The sequence below is a fragment of the Callorhinchus milii genome, unplaced genomic scaffold (assembly GCF_018977255.1).
Source record: "Callorhinchus milii isolate IMCB2004 unplaced genomic scaffold, IMCB_Cmil_1.0 Scaffold23, whole genome shotgun sequence".
Taxonomy (NCBI): Eukaryota; Metazoa; Chordata; class Chondrichthyes; order Chimaeriformes; family Callorhinchidae; genus Callorhinchus; species Callorhinchus milii.
Genome location: NW_024704764.1, coordinates 4,942,655 through 4,960,956, shown reverse-complemented (window position 1 = coordinate 4,960,956; position 18,302 = coordinate 4,942,655). Strand labels below are relative to the sequence as shown.

Here is an 18,302-nt window from a genome sequence, read left to right as displayed (position 1 = left end):
CTGGAGGAAATCAATGGGGTGGTAAACATTGCAGTCATTATGCAAGTCTGCACTAGGAATTGAGCTCCTAATTTGCACTCCATTGTGCTATTGGAGGAGAGTTGCATTTGAATAAGGCTTTAAACTGAGGTCCCGTCTCTCTGTTCAGGTGGACATTTAAGACCCCATGGCAATATTCTGAAAGAGAAAAAGAGGACGAGAGTTCCTCTCGGTGTCCTGACCAACAATTCCCCCAGATAAAATGAATCATAATACTTAATGTGTTTTTCATGGGGCATTGCTGTGTGCCAATTGGTTGGCATGTTTGCCACAAATACACAGTCACTACACTTTATATGAAAATCTTGTGAGGCTCTTTAAGACATTTTGATGGTGTGTTAAAATTCCACATCAAGCACTCCGAGATTCCGTATGGCGTGAAGGGCGCTTTATAAATGCAAGTTGTTGTTATATCAAATGCATAGATTATTATATTATTATTACTGGTTGAGGGTATCAGATTCGCTGCTGTGTTTGCCTGCATAGGTCAGTTCAATCAGTTTTAAGCTTTTGAAATGTTTTCATGTGATAAGGCGCAACATCAAATCCATGAATATATGTTTTATTGGTGGCGCAATAAAACACATCAAACATTTCAGCATTGTTTGTGAATTGGAGGCACTTAATGCTTGATTCGTCTGTTAAAATATTGTCTGGAGACTGCTTGTCTGCTTGCTTATATTTTGATGGCGTGGGCCTCAAATAGTGCTCAAAAGCCAGAAAAGTGATCTTGATGTCAATTATTTTCTATAGGGAACTCTAAGTAGAATTTAGCTTTGCTCCGTTACCAGCACTCTCACCTCATACTCAGAAAAGTCTAATTCCCACAAAGTTAACTATGAATTCACACAGTCTAGCTGTTAGTTTAGTATTTCATGTTGCAATAGATTTCTCACCTTCTCTTCAGTCAGTGAAAGCTTTCTGAACCACAAGCTGCTATGTAATAATTATTAAGAATAAATAAATAATAATAATAATCCTTGCGTATGATACAGCATCTTTTCATGCTGTGAGGATGTCTCAAAGCGCTTCACAGAATTCACTGTATATAATATAATAACAACTATAAATTATATTTGTATGGCACGTTTCATGTCAGGAGGACCTTCCAAGGCACTGAACAGTAAGGGATCCGCACCCAAGCTGTTGGTTGGGAACAGGAGGGACGGAGGGCGGAGAGGGTAGGGGTAAGAGGGTGATCGTGTATAATTGTATTACTGTGTATTTGTAGGAGAATACGGCAGCTAATTTGGAAACCCAACAACACCTGAAAACAGCCAATTTTATACGACTGTAAGTAAATGCTAGAATAGTTATTTTAGAGAGACCAGCAGACTAACCCTTTACTGTAGTATCAATACATTAGCTAATAGTTCCTTGAAGAGTTCCTCCCTCCACTCTTGTCCAGTCGATTGAAATCCTTAGCAAACCACACAAGATCCAGTTATTTTTTTATAGCTTCCGAGACAATTGATTTTACACAGCAATTTTACATCCTTGAGTCAGATAAGAAAGACAATTTATCATAGGCGACCATGCCATGCAATTTTGGGCACGTTTTCATAACTTGTCATATCACAAACCAGAATATTACCAGTATCTCTGTTTCAAAGGTTATTACATTGGCATGAGTTGAGCAGTTAAGAGTTGTATAAAGATTTTCGCAGTGCCAAATACCTGTGATTTTTGAAGATCAATGAAAAAAGAAATGCAAACTTTAATCCTAAAAATTTACAAGATGGAGGGTAAGTGTTTTGTTATTGATGTGGGGGGGTGGGGGGAGAGGCAAGAAGAAATTCTGTCTGGATTCCTGACTTAAAATGGTAGATTCTTTGCAGTGGTTATTTATGGAAATGTTATGTGTGACGTTTTTAAGTGGGGTGGGGGAACAGGATGTGAGCTGAAGAGGCCAGTCTGAATGGGTTTCACACTTCTCACTCTGTGAGCCAGCCGGAAAGTGTTCTTGGCACAATTCTCCAGCTTCGCAAACCCGATTGTGGGCTGACAGTCAAGGCAGACTGTGCTAACCAACCACACAGCGCTGCACAGAAGCAGCCTCTCTGTTAGTTCCAGTGCCATTGGCAGCAAGTCATCCTTTTGTATTTGCTGCAAGAGAGACTTTGAAACCCTTTTACTGATCCTCTATCTCTCACGCAGCCATTTCAAAGGATGCAAGAGATTTGTTTCTGTAGACCCAAAGTACACAATTAATCGTCAGTGTGTGCTCTTGTGAGTTTTGTTTTAAGTTTAGCTTCTAATTTGGGGGCATCCAGGAGACATGCAATTAACTCCAAAACAACAGCAGCAGAAGGCGACTTGCTTAAATCCCAAGGCTGTCCTGTGTTCTGCCATTGCCATCAATACTGATTCACTGCCCAAAACAGGCCGAACTCTTACCTAAAGGAAGATATGTAGCAGTTCCAAGTCAGAACTTTGAACTCACATAGTCTAGGAGGACACTTCAATGTATGGCTTTTGATACATATGCGTTTGATGCATCAGCTTTCAACACGACTGTTTGTGGGATGTTGCCGTCGCAAGTGGCAGCCGCGTTTTGCCCACAAAAATATACAGTCAGTTCACTTTATAGTATATTCTGTGAACAGCTTTGAGACATCTCGAAGACGTAATAGATTTTCAGTGACCACAATCTACATGTATTGAAGTGTTAAACAGGATGCATACGTGTCAGTCATGGTGTCAGCAAAGCTCGTTGAGGAGCACTCTCAACTAGGAGTCCGAAGGTTGTGGGTTTTAAGCTCCACAGCAGGACTTTGACCTTATATAGTCTAGGCTGACACTCCAGAGCTGTACTGTTGGAAGTGTCATCCTGCAGATGAGACATTAACCTGAGGTTCCATCTGCCTGTTTAATTGGACATTAAAGATCCCGCGGCGCTATTCAACAATAGAGAAAGGAATCTCTCTCTCCCGGTCAACTCCTGACCAATTAGTTTCATGGATGTTTGTGGGATATTGCCATGAACAAATTGAAAGCTGCATTTGCCTCCAAACTACACAGCAACTACACTTTTCTAGGGGTAATAATTCCTTCCCCAAAAAATAATAATAATTTGGTCACTCAATCCACGACTGTTTGTGGGACACCGCTGTGCACAATTGGCTGCCAGTTTGCCCACAAAATGTACGGTTAATTCGCTTTGAGATGTCTCGCAGATGTGATAAGGCACTATATCTTCCTCTTCGACCGTGCTTACGGTCACCTCCCCCCACTCCAGCACCAACTCGGAGTCAGGCTCCTCCACTGTTAAGCGCTCTGAGACGCTACCCTGCGTGGAGGGTGATATATAAGTGCAAGTTGTTGCTGTTTATCAAATGCAAAGATTATTATTATTACAGTTTATCCCATGAAGAGCTTTGAGACGTCTTCCCTATGTGGAAGGTGATGCAAGTAACATTGTCACTCTGAGATAGAAAACTGACAGAGAAACTGCTACCAGCTGAGCCACACTGACCTCTCACATCCATACTCCAGATTCTTCTGGTGCATGTTGTATCTCTCTCACACCCATCATGGTCTGCATGCCTCAGTGCGTTTGACCTTAAAACACTCGGAAGAGCTTAAAGGGAATTGATGGGAAACTGTTCTGTCAGCACTTGTTTGTTTCAGCCTGTTTGTATCGGCGGGCAACTGTGACCTTCATCGTGAAGGAGCTGGTATCTTGGCTGGGTGGGGGCGGGAGTCCCGTTCACTTACAGGTGGGGGAAACTCGGGTTCCCTTGGACGCAGACAAAGAAAACAAGTGAGGAGGCAAACAGTAGATTAAAAGCGCAAGAAACTTATCAAATTGGGCTGGAATGGAATGCTATTCTCTAGATTACTGATGCTTTTCACGCTCCGGCACCTCCATGGAATTGTCATGCAATGATGGTTGAAGCTTTTACTTTAAAGACAAACTCAATTTAAGGCAGCAGCAAAACAGGCCCCACGGTCAATGCTGAGGAAGTCCTGTGGCTCAGTGGTTAGAGCACTTGCTTCGCAAGTGAGACCTGGGCTTGGTTCTCAGGCAGAGTGAAGCCGGGCAAATTTCCTGAGTCCAAACGACTATGTTTATCTAGCAGTAAGTAGGAACCCGGTTGTTAGTCAATTGGCGGATCACTTTTCCAAGGGTAATAATCCTTTCAAAACAAATCTATGAGTGTTTGTGGGACGCTGCTGTGCGCAATTGGCTGCTGTAGTTTCACTCACAAAATGTACAGTCAATTCACTTCACAGTATATTCTGTTGAGACGTCTCAAGGACATGATAAGGCGCTATATCAAATGCAAGGATTATTATCATAATATACTGTAAAGTGAATTGACTGTATATTTTGTGGACAAAACACAGCTGCCAACTGCGCTCAGCAGTGAACCACAAACAGAGGTGGATTGAATGACCAAATAATTTTATTTATTATCTTCTCTCATCCCTGCAGAAAACCTGCCCTCCTGTCCCGATCACAGCATCCAGCTGCTCTTTTAAATGAGTCCCAGCATCCTGGCCTTAACCACCCTTCCTGCCAACCCTCTTCTAACTGTTAATTATCCTCTGTGTAAAGAAGTGCTACCTGGTGTCTGTCTGGAAATTGCCCTGTGCAACTCCAACCTGTGTCCTCTTTTTCTGCTGTCTCGAACTTGATGTAGGTTTACTTTTTCAATTGCATTTAAAGCTTTATACACCTTTATAAGGTCCCTGCTTAGGGACATCTCCTTTCAAGGCTGAAGAGTCCTAGCTTATCAAATTGTTGCTCATTCCTCTAACACTGGGGATCATCTTTGTTACTCTCCTCTGCACAAGAGCCTGAAAAAGGCCAGGACACTGGACCCAATCAAGTAATGGGTTGATGCTGCAATGAGAAGACTGTTATGTCGGTGTTCTGGAAGAATGAGATTAAATGGCCAGTCTTCTGAACTTGTCAATGAGCATCGATAATACTGTCAGATATATATTAAAGGGCTTTGAAGTGTTTTATGGAAATGCTGCCATAATTGCAAGTTATATTCATTCAAATTTCCGAACTAGCGATTTGATTTATTTATATTTGCATAAATAATGGAAGTTTGGATTTGCATTGACTCACTTTTCCGTCATTCCTGTTGTAAAGTAACCACCTTTGACTTTGCTTCCTATCCAGGCAATAAAGAATCGTTCTTAATTGTCACTTTTGAGTGATGCTTTTTCAGGAGGAGCAGATGAGATATCAGTGGTTTTAGCCAGTTAGACTCCAGTAGTTACCCCAATGCACACTCTGGGGTCTCCCCAAGCCTTGGTTCTTGCCAACCTGTGCCTAATAGTTTCCAGAACTAAGTAAGCAAGATGCATTTCTCCAGGGAGAAAGAGAGAGGGCGCATTCCATTCCAACAATCTATTTCTGGAATTTCCATGCGTAGGTGGGATGCATGGAATTCTCAGTTTAGTTTGGATAATCTTAAACGTGGGTGATGGATTTCCGCATGTGTCAGACACCTGGTTGACCGAAAAAAANTTGCCGCCATGTCTAATGAAGGATTGAGCTTTCTGCTCCTGTTCATTCCCTACCGTGTGTGTGGGGGGCGGGGGGGCATTTAGGTGACAAACGAGATCTGTGATGCTCTGTGATCAATTGGCTTGTCAAATAAGCAGTGTCTGCATGGCAGTTTGGGGGTCATCATCTGTACTGTTTATTTCTGAAGGGCTGTTAACATATTGATTTTGTTTTCTGTCGCTGGTTTGTGACCTGCACCTATTTCCAGGTCTGGCAATGAGCCACGTTGCTATTGTGCATCTGGGATAATGCCTCCATTCAATCTCCCTGACATTTATTGTGTTCCTGACACCTCATGGCAAACCGTCAATACTCCAGCAACGTTCTTACAATTATAATTTTAATGCAGTACAAATTTACGTTTGTAAGGTACAGTTGCTTTCACGTCGGGAGGTCACCCAAAGCGTTGGACGCTGTAGGCTGGGGTCCGAACTGGGGTTGGGGAAGGGGGGAGCTGAAAGAAAGCTACATCTTGAGACATGCCTCAAAAAGGGTGAGCGAGAGAAAGCAAAGGAAATGGCTTATTCTTCAATTATTGCTAAATTTGCTAGAAGCTGTTGATGGAGGCGATGATTAAAAAATAATCCTTGCGTTTGAAGCAGCGCCTACTTTTCACGTTAGGAGGATGTCTCAAAGTGAAATGAAATGACTGTGTCCAAATCCCTGACTGTCCAGTGCCTTGGGACGGGCAGTACACAAATGTAATTTGTTGTTGTGTGTTTTGTTGTTGGTAAACAAACAATGGTTCGTGAACAGCAGTGAAGTGAGTGCCTGATTTTATCTGGCGGGATTGTTTGCCAGGACATCAGGAGAGAGAAACTCCCTTCTCTTTTTGAGTAGTGCCACAGGATCTTTAACGTCCACCTGGACAGGAGGGTGGAATATCTCATCCAAAGGACGGCACCCCTGACAATGCACCTGCTCCCCCTCCAGCACTGCACGAGGGCATCAGTCTGACTGTGAGTGCACTCTTCCAAATATTAATAATAATAATCCTTGCATTTGATACAGTGCCTTATCACGTCTCTGAGACGTCTCAATGCGCTTTGCAAGATACACTGTAAAGTTAATTGACTGTATTTTGTGGGCATAATATTGGATTCCTGTAGCTCAGTGGTTAGAGCACTCGCTTTGCAAGCGAGAGACCTGAGTTCAATTCCAGGCAGAGGGCGAAACCTTGGGCAAGTTTCCTTACTCCACACAGAGCCTAATAATAATCCCTCCAGAAACCAAAAACAATAATAAAAATTGGTCATTTTCAATCTACGACTGTTTGTGGGACATTGCTGTGCGCAATTGGCTGCCGCGTTTGCCCACAAATATACAGTCAATTCACTTTACAGTGTGTTCTGTGAAGCGCTTTGGGACGTCCTCCTGACATGAAAAGCGCTATATCAAATGCAAGGATTATTATTATTATTACTAAGAGGCTGTTTGCGGGGAACCTTTGCTCATCGCAGAAGGCATAACTGTCGATTCACCATTATGACTTTCGCCTGATAATAATTTGGTCACTTCGATCCACGATTCTTTGTGGGAGACTGCTGTGCGCAATTGGCTCCTGCGTTTCGTCCACAAAACAATTTGCTTTACAATATATCCTGTGAAGCGCTTCGAGATGTCTCGAAGACGTGATAAGGCGCTAAATCAAATGCAGGATTATTATTATTATTAATTATTATCATTATTATCCGGCTTCAGGGACTGGCGATGTCCACAAATTGAGCAGTCAGGCCGGGTGGGCGGATGGACGGAGTCGAAGAGGCGACTTAGCACTGGTTTCCCAAAGGAGGCTGATATTCAAGGATACCGACAGGAGTGGCCGCTTTAAGTAATAATAATAATCCCAGTAAGTGAGGGAGTGAGTGAGTGAGAGATGTGTCCAGTAGAGAGTAAGGCAGAAAGGTGTGCAAGTTTTTGGGAGGGGGGAGGATGGGGAGGTGTCGAGTGTTGTGAGTGGGTGTGGTGTTTGTGGGGGGAGGAGGGAGGGAGGAGGAGGAATGTGGAGGGTTCTGCTCACTGTGAAGCCCACACAGCCCCGGGGAGGTGGACATGGCGCTGTGTGCTGCTGCCGGAGAGTTGCGAGTGCAGCTTCAGCTGTTAGCGGCCCTGAGCATCGCCTCCGCCTTCAACATCGACACCAGGTTCCCGGTCCTGAAGCGGGGACCGCCCGACAGCTACTTCGGATACTCGGTGGCTTTACACCGGCAGCTGAAGGGGCAAGACCGCCACCTGTGAGTGCACTGGGCACACGGAGCTTTATTGCTGGGGGGACTGTGTGAGAAGAGAGAGTGACGATGAGTGCGTGTGTTTCAGACTCTGTGTGAGAGAGAGAGGAGTGTGAGACTGAGTGAGAGAGAGAGACTGAGAGAGAGAGAGAGAGACTGAGTGAGAGAGAAAGAGAGAGACTGAGTGAGAGTGTGAGACTGAGTGAGAGAGAGAGAGAGTGTGAGTGAGAGAGAGACTGAGTGAGAGAGAGAGAGTGTGAGACTGAGTGAGAGAGAGTGTGAGACTGAGTGAGAGAGAGTTTGAGACAGAGAGAGACTGTGAGACTGAGAGAGAGAGAGTGAGTGTGTGAGACTGAGTGAGAGAGAGAGAGTGTGTGAGACGTGAGTGAGAGAGGGTTGTACAGTAGCTGATGTTGCACAGAGAACAGGTGATGAGGCAAAAAAAAAGCTATGTAACTGGTGAGTTTTGCAAAGTTTAAATGAAGCCCTTTTTATATGGGCGACAACTGTATGTGGAAGTGGGCATTGTGCTTTCAGTTGATTATATTGTAAGCGGTGCAGCGAGTGTAGCAGTGCTGGGGACTGAACAGCACTCAATGTCGCTCTGTCTGCCACTGCAAAAGAGTGAATATACCTCTTCTCGCTCTCTCTTAGAAGGATGTTTTTTGCGATTGTTAGTTCTGTCATAATAATAGTAATAAACCTTGCATTTGCTACAGCGCCTTACCACGTCTTCGAGACGTCTCAAAGCGCTTCACAGAATATACTTGATATTTTTTGTGGGCGAAACATTGCACCCAATAGCGCACAGCAGTGTCCCACAAACAGTCATGGATTAAGTGACCAAATTATTCTTGTTTTGTGTGTGGGGATCATGCCTTAAGTTTGGGCTTTAACTCATAGCGAATGTTTCACTCACAAAATCTTACAGTCGATTCACTTCACAGTATATTCTGCAAAGTGCTTTGAGATGTCTTGAAGACGTGATAAGGCGCTGTATCAAATGCAAGGACTATTATTATTGAGACAGGGATAATTTTGTGACGTTCTAAGAAATCTCTTGTCTTTTAAGTTGTATCACACCTAGCATCTTGATTTTTTATAATATTTATATTAAACTTTATTTTTTATAGCATGTCGTTCTTGTTGCATTACAAATAAACACTAAGAATAACAACCTACAGTAATAAAATATGAGGCAGAGAGAGAGAAAAAGAGAGACTTAATTCAGCTGTCAGGTCCAGTCAGGACATTCCCCAAGGAGAACAAAGGGTTAAACACATGACGATTTACGATAGCTGTCAAGTAAATGCCAGAATAATTTAATATAAGTTGCTGGTGATTTCCTATTACCAACCGTCCCCCACATCCCCCACCATCATTTCTGTGATTTGTTTTAAATGTTTCATGATAAACAGAGGGGTTCTCTCCAGCCACCCTCCTACCTCTCTGCGCTAACTCATCTGCATCCTGCTCCCCGTCCGCCACACGCTTGGGTCCTGATCCCTGACTTGGGAAGCCCTCCCAACTTGAAAGATGCTTTACAAATGTAATTTTGTTGTGCTTGTTCTTGTTCATTGGAGTGGCAAAGTATGGTGGATCTGAAAGGGTTAAAGCCGCCTTGCCAAGATGTAGGATCGCAACTGCGCTCCAGTCGTGGGGACTCAAGGGGCAGTTTCTCTGAAACGTTACTGACAGTTTGCAGAGGTTGTGTTTAGGAACACCTGTAAGCCAAGGAGAGTTTACCTTGTGACTGGCCTCCCTGGATCTGAAGTCCAGCCTCCTGCCCATTTATTGCCTTCCCCTCCCTGTCTCTCTCTCCCCATGTGACTGAGCTTTTGGTTGTTTGCCTAAGCTGTGCCCTGCTGTAATGGAAGGATAAAGGTCTTATCAGCCAGGAATTCTTCCTGTGGAATTTTTAGGGTGGGGGAAGGGCACTGGCTACATATTTCTCTACAACTCTTAATTCTCAGCCTCAACTCTTCTCTCTCCTACCACCACCCCACCCTCCACACACACACACACACACTTAGATTTCAATTGGTAAATTTTGACGAGTTTAAAAGCTTTGCTGGCCAGCTTTGTTGCAGTCATTCGGCTTTTTAAATGGTCAGAATGCTACATTTTACATTGAATACAGTTTTGAGACAATTCACCCAAGGTGCTACACCAAATACCAAGCTTATAATGCACCTAAGAATTAATAATGCTCTGATTTTTGTGGTTCTACTGACTTGAACTATATGAAATTCAAGGGTTATTATGTTCTACAATTCCAAAGCAAATTAGGCAACTTTTTCTGCCTTAAAGTAATATCGTACATCCTCATCAATCGGATACGAGTAGAACTTAACACAATAGTTTGTTTTGTCATTGGAATAAACTGGAAGTTCCTTCACTTGGAAGTCGCTGTTTAATCTTTGTGCACAAGTAATTGCAATTAGCTTGAGTGATCAGATGAGTCAGTTCCTGTGTTTAGTGGTGGATATTTATTGTTGTATGTATTAAATTTACTTTATCTTCCTTCCTCTCAACCCCCACTTGCGAGAGTTAGTGTTAATAATAATAATAATCCTTGCATTTGGTATAGCGCTTTTCACGTCGGGAGGACGTCCCAAAGCGCTTCACAGAACACACTGTAAAGTGAATTGACTGTATATTTGTGGGCGAACGCGGCAGCCAATTGCGCACAGCAATGTCCCACAAACAGTCGTAGATTGAAAATGACCAATTTATTGTTTTTTTGTTTTTGAGGGATTATTATTAGGCGTGAGGAGTAAGGAAACTTGCCCAAGGTTTCGCCCTGACCTGCCGGGAATTGAACTCAGGTCTCTCACTTGCAAAGCGAGTGCTCTAACCACTGAGTTACAGGACTTGACCTACAGGTGTTGACCTTGAGGGAAGTGTTGTGTGGCGGAGATTGGCCCTATCTCTCCCTGATGTTTGTGCACCCACAGTTTTCCAGCAGTACTGCCCAGAACTGTTAAGCGCTTTGCGACATCCGTCTGACATGAAAAGTAAACATCAACGTAAACTTGTATTGTGTGTATGCAACAATATTCCTTGCATTTGATATAGCGCCTTTCATGCCTCAAAAAACTTCACAGGATTTAGTGTAAAGTGTAGTGACCGTGCATTTTTGTAGGCGAACGCGGCAGCCCATTTGTGCATAGCTCTATCTTGAGCTCATAGTGTAGGCTGACGCTCTAGTGCATTGCTCAGGGGGAGGAGCGTTGGATTGTCGGAGATGCCATCCTGCAGGTGAGATGCTAACCTAAGGTCCCATCTGCCTGTTCAATTGGATGTTAAAGATCCCATGGCGCAATTCAAAAAGAGAAGGGAGTTAGGGTCTCTTTCCTGCAGTCCTGGCCGACAATCACCCAACTAAAATTGACCATTCACTTCATTGCTCTTTGGGATATTGCCGTGCGCAAATTGGATGCCACGTTCGCCTACAAAATCCACAGCCACTTTACTTTACAGTGTATCCCATAAAAAAATGAGCGTGATAAGGCGCTGTATCCTATGAAAAGATTATTGTTGTTGTAATGCACAACAGGGTCCCAGCGATCAGTCGAGCGTGAATGACCTGGATTTATTCCGTCTGACGGGATATTGGCGAGTGACTCACAAGGTTGGCTGGTGCTGTGAAGGATGAGATACACGACCAGCTTGCTGCCAGCCAACGTCTGAGGCTGATTCCTGCAGCCACAAACTGGAAGATACAATGCCTGCGACAGGCTGTCCATTTCATACACACACGAGCTGAGAAGTTTCTTAGCCTTCAGACCCGTGTCTTAAAATTTAAGACCATATAGAACAGTGGAAAACCAGTCCCCAAAGTTTTTTTTGAGGAAATTTAAGAATTTTGGTTCCACTTTGAAAGCCCACCTCAAGTCTCTTTGCCTCTTCCCCTCTTTAAACGCTCCGAGGTGCTGTCCGGCTTGAAGGGCGCTGTATTAGTGCAACTTGTTGTCGTTGTTCAATTTGCACGAGGGTGGGTGTCTAGCACTGTGTAAAGCGCTTTCAGGTTTCCTCCCGATGTGAATGGTGCTGTCTAAATGTGAGCTGCATTGCATCTTGTACGCATGCAGAAATGGGGGATATTCTGTGGTTCTTTGAAAGTTCAGTATGTACTGGAACAAGGTGCTGAAGAGTTCACACACTCAGTGGTGTTCATTACTACCACAGATGCCTTTGGTCAACACCAATGAATTCTCTTTTTATTCCTCGCTAATCTCTGGAATCTGCAGGGTTATGTGGGGAAAAGGACAGGGAAATGGGACTGAAATGGATCGCTCTTTCAAAAGAGCACAGCATGGAACACAATGGGGTTAATGGCCTTCCTCTGTGCTGTAAGTGCCTAGGGTTCCATATTCTGTACTCCTTACTAGATTGGAGATGTCCAGCCAACATTAACGATGTTTTATAACTTTCAAGTTGTTCCTCGTCTTTTAACTCTTGTTTGTTTCCACCTCTTCCTTTCTGAAATTCTTTTAAATATTTTTTTTGTGCATGCCGTTGTGTTAAAGTCTTTTTTTCCCCTTGGATCAGTTTCACTCTAGATTGAGAGGTTTTGATTCAGACCAAGCCTACACTCTGCACACTACAGGGTCATTCTCTGTCAGTTGTGTCTCTGGGTAATGTAATGGGATCTGGGTGAAGCTGGATAGATCTGGTGTGCGATTGAGCTCTGGTTCAGCTCCTGGCACAGGTTATTTGCCAGAACATGTGTCGAGGGAGGGACTGTGATTTGATATTAAGGCTTGTGGTTGGGTTGGGGTTGAGTTGTAATATAAACAGAGAGGTGATGATAAAATTACGTTCTGATCAGGTGAGATCCAAATAAAACCAGACCTCTGTGTCTCTCACTAATCTGCAATTTAAGTTGTGAAAAAAGGCCAGGTTGTATAACAGTAAGTGAGCAAAGTCAAGGGAAAAGGAGGGAAGGCAACAGAATGGTATAAATGCAGCTTGCATTTGTATAGCGTAGGATAAAGGTCAAACAATGATGGAGTCAGACGACAAGCCGAGCAGGGGAGGGGGATATTGACTATATGCGCAGTCAAAGAGGGAGGTTTTAACATAGGATTTAAAGACTGATTGATTGATGGAGTCCTGTAGCTCAGTGAATGGAGGACTCGCCTCGCAAGCGAGAGGCAAAGTGAAACGTTGGGCAAGTTTCCTTACTCTACACTCTTTGTGGAGTCCAGTAGCTCAGTGGTTAGAGCACTCGCTTTGCAAGTGAGAGACCTGAGTTCAATTCCAGGCAGAGGGCGAAACCTTGGGCAAGTTTCCTTTAAATTGGTCATTTTCAATCCATGACTGTTGGTGGGACATTGCTGTGCGCAATTGGCTGCCGCGTTCGCCCACAAATATACAGTCAATTCACTTTACAGTGTGTTCTGTGAAGCGCTTTGGGACGTCCTCCCGACGTGAAAAGCGCTATATCAAATGCAAGGATTATTATTATTATTATTATTACACGCCTCTGTTTACCTCGCAGTAAATAGGAACCTGGTTGCTAGTCACTTGGCAGATCGTGTTTTCGGGGGTAATAATAATTCCATCAAAAAAAATAGTAATTTGGTCACTGGCAGGACTTTGAGCTTATATAGTCTAAGCTGACACTCCAGAGCAGTGCTGGGGGCGCGGGGCTGTACTGTTGGAAGTGTCATCCTGCAGATGAGACATTAACCTGAGGTCCCATCTGCCTGTTCAATTGGACATTAAAGATCCCGCGGCGCTATTCAACAATTGAGAAGGGAATCTCTCTCTCTCTCCCGGTCAACTCCTGACCAACAATCCCCGAAATAAAATTGGTCATTAGTTTCATGGCTGTTTGTGGGATGTTGCCATGTACAAGTTGAAAGCTGCATTTGCCTCCAAACTGCACAGCAACAGCACTTTTTCAGGGGTAATAATTCCTTCCAAAAAACATTAGTACATTGTTCACTCAGTCCACGGATGTTTGTGGGACACTGCCGTATGCAATTGCCTGCCGCGTTTTGCCCACAAAAAATACAGTCAATTCACTTTACGGTATATTCTGTGAAGCGCTCTGAAACATCTCAACGAAGAATTATTATTATTAAGAGGTGAGATGGAGGAGTAGAAGAAGGGAATTCCAGCTCAATCCAAAAGTGTTTGTGGTGGTGTGTGAGACGTGAGGTAGAGATAGAAAAGCTAATTTGTTATAATAATAAATAATCCTTGCATTTGATATAGCGCTTTTCACGTCGGGAGGACGTCCCAAAGCGCTTCACAGAATAGACTGTAAAGTGAATTGACTGTATATTTGTGGGCGAACGCGGCAGCCAATTGCGCACAGCAATGTCCCACAAACAGTCGTAGATTGAAAATGACCAATTCATTATTGTTTTGTTTTGGAGGGATTATTTCTGGCTGAAGTGGACATGACATGGGATGTAAAGTGGCTAGAAAATAGTCCCTGAAGTGGGAGGGAAATCCTACATCTCTCAAAACCCCCAATCAATTTATTTTCCTCTCTCTCCCTCCTCACCACTTTTTTCTCCCGCCCCCTGTGGACAGTAACCCCCACCTTCTAATGACAACCACCCCCCCCCCACAAAATCATTGAGTCTGTCACAGACATGCCAAAATACTTTTTTCAATTTACAAACATAATGCAGCACTCACTGTGTTGTAATAATAATAATAATAACCACAATAATCCTTGATTTAACATAGCGCCTCATCTTGTCATTGAGACGTCTCAAAGCTCTTCACAGGATATATTGTGAAGTGAATTGACTCTGTATTTCGTTGGCGAAATGCTTTATATTGAGTACCTTGCAGACACCTTCACCTGGAACTTTTGTTTGTTTACATTTCTGACGTCTTCAGTGTTTCAGACAGCCTGGCAATGACAGTGTCTTTGAGCCCCATTACCACACAGGCATTCTCTGTTATGATCGATCTCACACACACACAAACACACACACACAATGAAAAGGTTCTTCTCTGCTGTTGGATCTTGTCTGTGTTCTGTTCTGACTCCCAGGATACAACTCGCCATCCTGTATGTGGAGATATAGATTCCCTAGCCACAGAGTGTGCTTGCAACCTCTTACTGTCTGGGTTCGAAGTTCATTTATTGGCAGAGGTTGCACTAAATCAGCCCATTGTTCCACCTTTTGCTGTCACTTTAAGCCTTTGTTTAAGTTTGATCAGTATTTTTTCGCATCGATTAGGACTGTAGTTCAATTGGATTATACTGGGATTGGGTCAGGCTTTGTCCTCATGATTAGGTTTGTGTGTGTGTGTGTGTGTGTGTGTGTGTAAAAAAAGATCAACCTTGAATGTTTCCCGAATGGATTCAATGTATTGATTATTTCCTGTGACAACAACAACAACAAGATTCCATTTATAAAGCGCCTTTCACGTCAGGAGGACGTCCCAAGGCGCTGCACAGTTGGGTCATGACCCGAGCAGGGGGGAAATGGTCAGGGTGAGGGGAGGGGAGGGGGCGAGGAGGGGGGAAATGGTCAGGGTGAGGGAAGGGAGGGAGCAAGGAGGGGGAAATGGTCAGGGTGAGGGGAGGGAAGGGAGGGAGCGAGGAGGGGGAAGAGAGTCGAGAGGGGAGCTGAAGGCTCGGTCAAAGAGAAAGGTTTTGAGACCGGCCTTGAAGGAGGAAAGGGAGGAGGCGGCGAAGGCACTGGGGGATGGAGTTCCAGAGCCTCGGGGCTGAGAGGCTGAAGGCCCGACCACCGATGGTAGGGCGGTTGGGGCGGGGGATGTGGAGCAGACCGGAGCCGGAGGAACGGAGGGGACGGGCAGGTAGGTAGGGGGATAGTAGGTTGGAGAGGTAGGAGGGAGCGAGGCCGTGGATGGCCTTGTAGGTGAGGATGAGGATCTTGAAATCAAATCTACGCTTTGAATTTGTTTAAGGGACTTTGCAATATGCACCTAGATATTCCATTACAGTGTTACTGAGTCACTTAGACCGCAAATGTGGGGCAGAAAGAAGTCACAGGGCAAGAAAAAACAAACTGAAGTCACACAGATGCCCTTAGTCATCCTTGCAGTTGGTACAGTGCCTCGTCATGTTGTTGGGACGTCTCAAAGCACTTCGCAAAAATTTACCGTAAAGTGTAGTGTCTGTATTCTGAAGGCAAATATGGTAGCCCGTTTGCACGTAGCAATATCCCACAACCATCCATGAGCGATCGATTGTATCGACGGGTTTGTTGGCCAGAACAGCGAAATAAATTCCCTTTTTTCGAGTAATGCTTCAACGTCCACCTGGACAGGCAGGAAGGACCTCGGTTTGAAGTCTCATCCGAAGCTCAGCCACTCCATGCAGCGCTGCACTGCCCTAAACTATGCGATCAAAGTCTCAAAAGCGGGCTTGATCCCACAACCTTTCGACTCGTTAGCGAGAGTGCTACCAACTGAGCCAGGCTGACACCGTTCAGACTATCAGTACTTGCTCCAGCAGTGCATTAGATCTTTGCGGATTTCTTCACATCAAAAGGATAACTCAAAGCCCTTCACAGGATTTAATGAAATGTAGTGACTGTTTAATATATTTTGTAGGCAAACAAACCTGTTCCTTGTATTGCAGCCTTCAGCTTCATTGACTGAGTGATGAGTCAGCCAGTCGGAAATCGTTTTTCCTTTGTCGCATACTGTCATTGCAGTAACCAGATGCAGACTCGGTCAGCGTTTTTTTAACCCTTTCTTCGGATGTGGAGTCTTGCAGCTCAGTGGTTGGAGCACTCACTTTGCAAGTGAGAGACCTAGGTTTGATTCTCGGCAGGCCGAGATGTTGGGCAAACTTCCTTGATCCACACGCCTCTGTTTACCTAGCAGTAAGCAGTAACCTGGTTGTAAGTCGATTGGCGGATCGCTTTTCTGGGGGTAATAGTAAAAAAATAATAAATTGGCCACTTCAATCCACAACTGTTTGTAGGACACTGCTGTGCACGATTGGCTGCTGCGTTTTGCCCACAAAATACACAATCAATTCGCTTCTGTGAAGCGCTTTGAGACCTCACGAAGACTTGATAAAGTGCCGTATCACAAGCAGGGATTATTATTATTTTACTGTTCAATAGCATCGTCACAGCATCAGCATCCAAGGCTGCACTCTCCACCTCTCAAAGCCAGTCAGGAGCCTCGGCGTTCTGTTCGACCCTGAGCTGTCCTTTCTCTCTCACATCTGCACCACAACTGGCACCGCCTTCCATCACCTCCGGAACATCGCCAGACTACGGCACTACCTCACCCCTCACGCTGCTGAAACTCTGGTCCACGCCTTTATCACTTCAAGGCTGGACTATGGGAACTCTCTCCTCGCCGGCCTTCCCGGCCCTCCCTCCACACTGCAGGTCATTCAGAACTCTGCAGCTCGTGTACTGTCCCGCACCAGGCTTCGGGACCACATCACTCCCACCCTCGCTCGCCTCCACTGGCTCCCCATCCCCCAGAGGATTGATTTCAAGATCCTCATCCTCACCTACAAGTCCATTCACGGCCTCGCTCCCTCCTACCTCTCCGACCTAGTATCCGCCTACTTACCTGCCCGTACCCTCCGTTCCTCTGGCTCCGGTCTGCTCTACGTCCCCCGCCCCAACCGCCCTACCATCGGTGGTCGGGCCTTCAGCCTCTCAGACCCGAGGCTCTGGAACTCTATCCCCCAGTGCCTTCGCCGCCTCCTCCCTTTCCTCCTTCAACGCCGGTCTCAAGACCTTTCTCTTCAACCGTGCCTTCAGCTCCCCTCGACTCTCTACCCCCTCCTCGCTCCCTCCCTTCCCTCTCCTCACCCTGACCATTTCCCCTGCTCGGGTCCCGACCCAACTGTCCAGTGCCTTAGGACGTCCTCCCGACGTGAAAGGCGCTCTATAAATGAAATCTTGTTGTTGTTGTCACCAGAGAGGAGACATTAGTATCTCAGCACATTAACAGTGGCGTAAGGGCAGTCGCTATAAATGCAGGGTGAGATGTACAGGGTGAAAGGTTAGAATAGGAGCCATGACCACAAGTGGCTATTGAGGGTGAGAGAATGGAATCATTCAGAAGGGATTGGTTAATGATTTGTGGAGGAAACGTCAAGGAATACGAGGAAAAGAGCTGGAAACGGGATTAATGATTCTGGTGGTCAAGTCTTAAAGCCAGCAATAGGTCTAATAGCCTCCTCCTGAACTTAAAATTTACTTATTTTTTTCTGTAAAGGTTCACTGGCTGTGATGGACAGGTACATAACCTTAAAATCATGGCACAGTGGGTTGAGACCAGATGAAGAAAAAACATCTCAAGGAGAGTGATTTTAGAATCTGGATTGCACTGCCCAAAAGTGCTAGAGTTGGGAAATCAACGGGTTTAAGAAAGGGGTGGATTGGCAAACAAAACGTTTTAAGGGACGTGATGCGAAGGTTGGATTGGGGAGGTTGTGGTATGGATGCCATGGAACATCCTGTGGTAGAATGTATAATATATATAGAATAGATAATGTAGTCCTGTAGCTCAGTGGTTAGAGCACTCGC

General features: G+C 44.8%; 1 protein-coding gene across 2 annotated transcripts in view; it reads left to right on the top strand.

The window, feature by feature from the left end:
- Positions 1-7,538: 7,538 nt before the first annotated feature.
- The window catches only part of itga3b (integrin, alpha 3b), a 58,009-nt gene continuing 47,245 nt past the window's right edge, over positions 7,539-18,302 (top strand). For both annotated transcript variants that reach the window (XM_007901557.2, XM_007901558.2), the window contains exon 1: positions 7,539-7,800. In XM_007901557.2, coding sequence (XP_007899748.1) covers positions 7,619-7,800 — 182 coding nt within the window. In that variant the 5' untranslated portion in view covers positions 7,539-7,618. The remainder of the gene's footprint in view (positions 7,801-18,302) is intronic.